This window comes from Coregonus lavaretus, assembly GCF_964263955.1.
Source record: "Coregonus lavaretus genome assembly, chromosome: 36".
Classification (NCBI taxonomy): domain Eukaryota; kingdom Metazoa; phylum Chordata; class Actinopteri; order Salmoniformes; family Salmonidae; genus Coregonus; species Coregonus lavaretus.
Window position 1 is genome coordinate 18,628,723 of NC_140023.1, and position 6,000 is coordinate 18,634,722.

A 6,000-nucleotide genomic window follows, 5' to 3' on the forward strand; every position below is an offset into this window, starting at 1 on the left:
CAACTTTTGTACTTAAACACACATTTTACATATCTTGTTTAAACTGCTCAAGTATTCAAAGGCATCCAGGTTATGCAGCTAGTTCAAACACTTGCTGATTGCATGGACTCATGCCCTTATACATTCAACAAGTGAGCCAGCAATTTCCCCCCACATTTTATCTGAGCTTGCGAGACTGATTTTATGGATTTATATGCCACATAGCAGACGCTCCCCCCTCTTACCAACTAAGCTACTAAGGACCTAGAGAAGAACCTAGTGGGCAGAACGTGGTAGTTCTTGTACTGGGTCTACCGACTGAGATCTAAGTCCAATTGTTGCAGCAAGCTCTTTTTCGCAATACAAAACAAGTGAAGTGCCTTAAAGATGAGGACACATTTTCGAAAATCAAAGCATTGACCATTAGGCAACATCCCCTTGACAGTCATCGTCCATTAGGAGAGAATCAGAAAGGAAGGAGGAAGCATGACATCAGCAGCAGCAGAGAAAAGCACACCAAAGGGCAACATGGATAACCATGGTTACAGCATCCTCCTGGGAGAAGATCCGGCAGTATGGACAAGGACAGGCAAGCAGACAGACAGGAGGGCAGACAGACAAACAGGCTGACAGAAAGGGGGCAGACAGCATTGAGTCATCCTGTGTCCAGATGAGCTACTCCCTGGGTGGGGGTTGGAAACGAAGCTGTGTATACAAATCATCTTATCAGGCGGGCAGCAGCCATCTGTGGGAGATTTAATGAATTCTGAAGATTGCCTAAGGAAACAAGTCAATTATACAGCATGGCAGGAGTTGCCCAGCAGCCCAGTTCTGAGGCTACTCACTAGTGGTTTGGCTGTCTGTGAGCACCAATTCACACTGCTGCACATGTGATTGTTCTATGAAAAAGCTCAGCTTTTGTCTCCCCAGGCATTATGCCATATTTAGTATGCCCACTTTGCCTCAAACTGGCCATCTATTGATGAGTTTATGCTAATTGATAACATTTTCAGCGTGCAAGCAGTTAGTACAATAGCATGGAAAATGACCATGACTGTGGCCATCAATGGACCCATGCAGATTTACATCACGGTGATTGCCTGCAGTGCCTATAATAATACAGCCAGTGTTCTATAGGAAAGAATGGTGCTAAAAAGGTCTCTCACTCAATGAAGAATTAAATACTTTTTGCTACAGCTATTGTGTGTCTTTAGTTAAGGCTCTAAAACACAGTACCTTTGTGTGCACATGGATGTGATACATAGCTGCTTGTTAGCTCATCATGAGTCATGACCAATGATGTATATAAACCTTGGATTGCTGATACTATGTATTGGCCAATGAGGCTTTGACGCCACCGGTCGGCCATATTGTCTTTCCCCAGAAGGAGCAGCATAGGAATTAATGTAATTCTACAGTATTTCAATTAAATGTTTCAAAGACAAACTATGGAAAAAGTCAAGGGATCTGAATACTTTCCCGAATGCACTGTATTTTTTTATTTGTATGTTTAGCTCACAAACTATAATTTAAAAGTATGCATTAATGTGTTTGTATTAGAATACATTTGTAAGTCGCTCTGGATAAGAGCGTCTGCTAAATGACTTAAATGTAAAATAAATGTGCCAAAAACAAATGTAGACATTAATAAATGCATTTATAAAGCTTCCAAAATAATTTTTTTCCAAATGTGAGTGCCAAGATGGAGGCACGGTGGCTTCAAAACACCGCTCCTTGTCAGTCATCTAGTGTATATATAAATCATTGGTTATGACCTGTAACTCTTGGCAGCCTGTTAGCTCTCTATACGTAATTGGACAGAAGTCAGGGGTATGTCATCCTGGCAGCCCTGTAATGTTTCATTGATCCGGCCATGTCCCGCTGACCAGAGGAAGTGAACGGGACGCGGGCGGGCGGATCATTGCTCACCAGGATTGTTAGGGCATCAGGCAGCGGGTGCTGTGGAATCGACTCTTCTCTCTACCCATTTTCCACAAATCAATATCTCTGCCCTGCCTCTTCACACCCAGTATTACCGTGATAGAAGGGCCCTAGATGCCTGCCTTTTTTCTCTTTACTCTCTACTCACTTTCTCTTTCTTTCTCGCCACCCTTCAGTTATCTCATTAGAGGTGAGACATTTATTTTTATTTTTTCTCGCTCTTTCTGTTCCTGTGAATGGGGAGTCGGGGACAAGGAGACATTTGGTGGCCAGGGAAGAAAGGCAGCAGGAGACGGTCTCCTTCACAGCGCTGATTGAGGTTGAGATAGTCCTCTCTGAAGGCAACCCACCAGATAGATCCCAGTGTTCTCTTCCATTCACATATCTAGCATCAGACAGCCCAGTGATGTGTCTGATCTGGCTGCCATGTGTTAGTGTCACTCACTGCTTTTACACAGGGGGGCTGATCCACTACAGGATCATAGCAGCTCTTTTAGAAATTATCTGGAACTGTTACTGACAATCCTGACTCCACTTGTATCCCACTGAGATGTGCTGCTTTCTAATTTGGATCGGAGCACAGTCCCTGCATAGGAGCGATATGAGTGCTAAGTTTTTGCTACTCGGTTATTAGGGAAAGTTTAAAGCTTCTTGCATTTGACATGAGGTTGTAAATACTCCCACTGCGAGCTATACAGGCTGTTTTAAAAGCGCAAGTCAAGAAAGATTTGTCAGCCCTTGTGAGATACAGGTTTTTAAAGTTGTTCCACTTAATGGAGGGAATTGGGAGATACTGCAGTTAGGGGAGTTATCATTATTTGGTAACATGTTTTTTATACAAGTTACGTCTGTAATATTTAGTACTTTAGTGTACCACGGGACTCTAGTTTTAAAATAGCCTTAAAGTTTAAAAAGTCACTCAGAGTTTATGACAAGCCTGTGACTTTTGATTTTGACATTATCTTTTTTGCCTGTCTGTGAAACATGTCACGTTTTATGTTTGTCTCCTCTGTCTTCCAGCTGCCCTATGAGCTGCAGGACATGGTGAACAAGCACATGAAGGCCAGTCTGCCAGATAAGAGTTCCCAGGGGGCCCAGGGCCAGGACTCCGACACCATGAGCCTGACGCCTGCCGACGTGGTGCCCACCTCAGTCATCGCCCGCGTACTGGAGAAGCCTGAGCCTCTGGTGCTCAACTCTGCCCAGTCCAGCAGCAGCGCAGGCCGGCCCCAGGCAGAGGACGTGTTTGTGCATGTGGACATGACGGGGCCCCAGGCCGAGGCAGGAAGAGGGGGTAGAGAGAATGGGGGTCCCCGCCACAGCAGCAGAGCCCCAGCCCAAAGCAGCCAGGCCCAGGAGCTCCTCCAGCAGAACGGCATGTGTCGGAGCCAGAGCAGCCTGTCTGCAGATGGCCAGCCAGTAGAGGAGGGTGGTGGGGCCTTCGAGAAGCTCAACCCCTACCCAGCCCCCCCTCCGCCCCACCCCCTCTACCCCGGCCGCAAGGTGATCGAGTTCTCTTCGGACGACAAGGTGAAGATCCCCAAGAACAGCCCCCTGCCCAACTGCACCTACGCAACGCGCCAGGCCATCTCCCTCAGCCTGGTGCAGAACGACGAGGAGAATGAGCGCCAGCGCACTGTGCCCAACAGCCCCGCCGTGTCGGACGGGGGCTGGCGCTCTGGGGCTTCCTCCTCCTCAGGGGGAGGGGGGCAGCGTGACCCCTGCCGCACGCCTACTCAGCTGGACACAGCAGACCCCATTTCCAGTCAGTCCAGCCCCTTCAGCAGCCCCCCTCAGCCCCCCAGTGCCTTCGCCAGCTCAGGCAGCTCCGAAGAGGACCTGCTGGCCAACTGGCAGCGCATGTTTGTGGAAAAGATGGCACCATCCTCTGAGGGCACCCTGGTCAACCGCACCTCCTTCAGTAGCGAGACGGTCAAGGACCTGGAGAGGACCCAGACCAGCAAGCCAGGTGGCGGGGGGTCCCACAGGGGGGTGCTACGGGGAGCCTACTCGGATGGGGAGGAGGGGTCCTCCACTCGCAGCTGGACAGCTAGCCAAGAGTCCAGCCTGGACACTGACACCAGCAGCATGGCTGACCTCCGCAACAGGAGGGGGCATTACGGAGCAGACGTCTCAACAGAGGAGAGCGAGCAGCTGCTGTTGGCCCTGGACAACGACCAAGATGACGCCAGTGGCAACACCGTGTCAACGGCCATCACTGTGGAGACCAGCCTGGCGGAGGCCAAGAGGAATGCGTTTGTGGAGGAGACGGGGTCTGTAGGCAGCTCTGCAGAGGAGAGAGACATCCTGCCACATGACTTCCCTGTCATAGTCCCCAGGGTCCTGGCAGGGCTAGAGGACTACACAGAGAACACCCCTCCCCTCCCCGGCAACTCCTCCGCTTCCACCCCCGGCCGACCCCTGAAGAGCCCAAAGAGGATGGGAGTCCACCACCTGCACCGCAAAGACAGCCTGACCCGGGCACAGGAGCATGGTAACCTGCTGGACTGAGACTAGGGGACTTTCTCCTCTCACTTCATCTGTCGTCTGACAGACTAACTCTTCTCTGCTCTGTGGACTCTTTATCTTACCAACAAGGAAGGTTGATTCGAGTCGACCAACATACCTACGTGTTGGTCCTACCTTTGTCCGTGCTGCTGTCTATCATGAGTTTAGTCAGGAAATACACACATTCTCTACTAACCACGTTCAAGAGCTGATTCTTTGAAGATATGTGCAATGCCTGGCTGCCAGTTGAAAGGCAAAGTTCACAGCGTTCCTTCTCTTGCCACTGTGAACTGTGAGCTGCAAACCCCTCCAGTAGCAGAACAAAGGGTCCTACAGGAGATTTGTTTTCTCTGTCTCTCAAACACTCCGAACTGTTGCGGGAGGAGAAGGGCGACTCCAGGATATAGCCATACCGTGTCATTTCCTGTGTGTAAACCTCCAGCCAGTGTGTGTTTTCATGGAACAGCCCAGATGGAGCAATGATTCAGCTCATCACTTGAGATGATCGTCGATATGCAGGACAGGAAAACAGACAATATGGATGGAGCCGTTGCCTTCTCCCTCCTTTGTTCTCTTTTGCCCTGAATTTTTGTTCCCCCCTAGAGAAATGATATGTCATGCAGGCATCTGATAACATGATAACTTTTCCTCCATCGATGAATGGGGGAGAGGATGAGCACTTGCAAGTGCATGCTGTTGTCTGGGGTGGATGGTGGACCGGACCCCCACACAGACTCTCAGTGCCTATCCCTCTCTGTCTGAGGGGGTTTCTAACCCCCCAATGCCCAGAAAGGATCTGTTCTGATCCCTCTCTGAAGCTCCTGCAGTGTGCGTGCACTGGTTTGTTGAGCACCCACTCTAAAGGGCTCTCTTCTCCAAAATTGGTCCACCACGGGCACCCTTGATTCCAGAAATTCTAGATCTCACTCCAAAGTTTATTTTCTAGATAACAAAAATACAGTTTTCATAGATTTTTAATTGTTTGATTTTATTTTGTAATTCTATTATCCTAAGTGTTCACTTTGATTATTTCTTCAATCACTTCTTCATTCAAATAATTTAAATGTTGGCCTTTTTATTTTCAAGCGACCATTTTATGGCAGAGGTCTTAATTAAACTATTTATAGAGGAATTATGACAATGATAATCTAGAACAGTCAAAGTATTTATATTCTCTGAGCTATAGTAACCTACTAGTGGTGTAACGGTACACGTATTTGTACCGGACCGGTTGGTACGGGGACCTCGGTTTGATCCGCACTGTGTACCCAAATGAATACATTAAAAATATATATATATACAAAATAAAAACACTAGGCTATGCCTACACTGCGTTGTATGCCTCTTGAGTAAATCTGAGCTGTAAAAACATGGCTATTCCGTTAAAACAACTAGAGCCCATGCGAACGTTGTAATCAAAATTCAAATCTTAATTAGCGCATTTCAAACCGTCCGTTTGTGAGGCGCAGCCGGGAACTAGTTCTGTACGATGGCGAGTTGGGGGGTCGATAAACCAGGAGGATTCTCCATCATCGTTTAAATCTCCAGTTTTGGAAAATGTTTGCTTCTTAG

At 48.2% G+C, this 6,000-nt stretch overlaps 1 protein-coding gene across 2 annotated transcripts in view; it reads left to right on the top strand.

Annotated features, from left to right (window-relative positions):
* The window catches only part of LOC311110569 (tight junction-associated protein 1-like), a 79,918-nt gene extending 74,207 nt beyond the window's left edge, over positions 1 to 5,711 (top strand). The window contains exon 10 of one of the 2 annotated variants that reach the window (XM_084153077.1): positions 2,941 to 5,711. In XM_084153077.1, the coding sequence (XP_084009203.1) occupies positions 2,941 to 4,431 (1,491 nt within the window). In that variant the 3' untranslated portion in view covers positions 4,432 to 5,711. The remainder of the gene's footprint in view (positions 1 to 2,940) is intronic. The other variant, XM_084153076.1, reaches the window with a different exon arrangement.
* Positions 5,712 to 6,000: the final 289 nt, after the last annotated feature.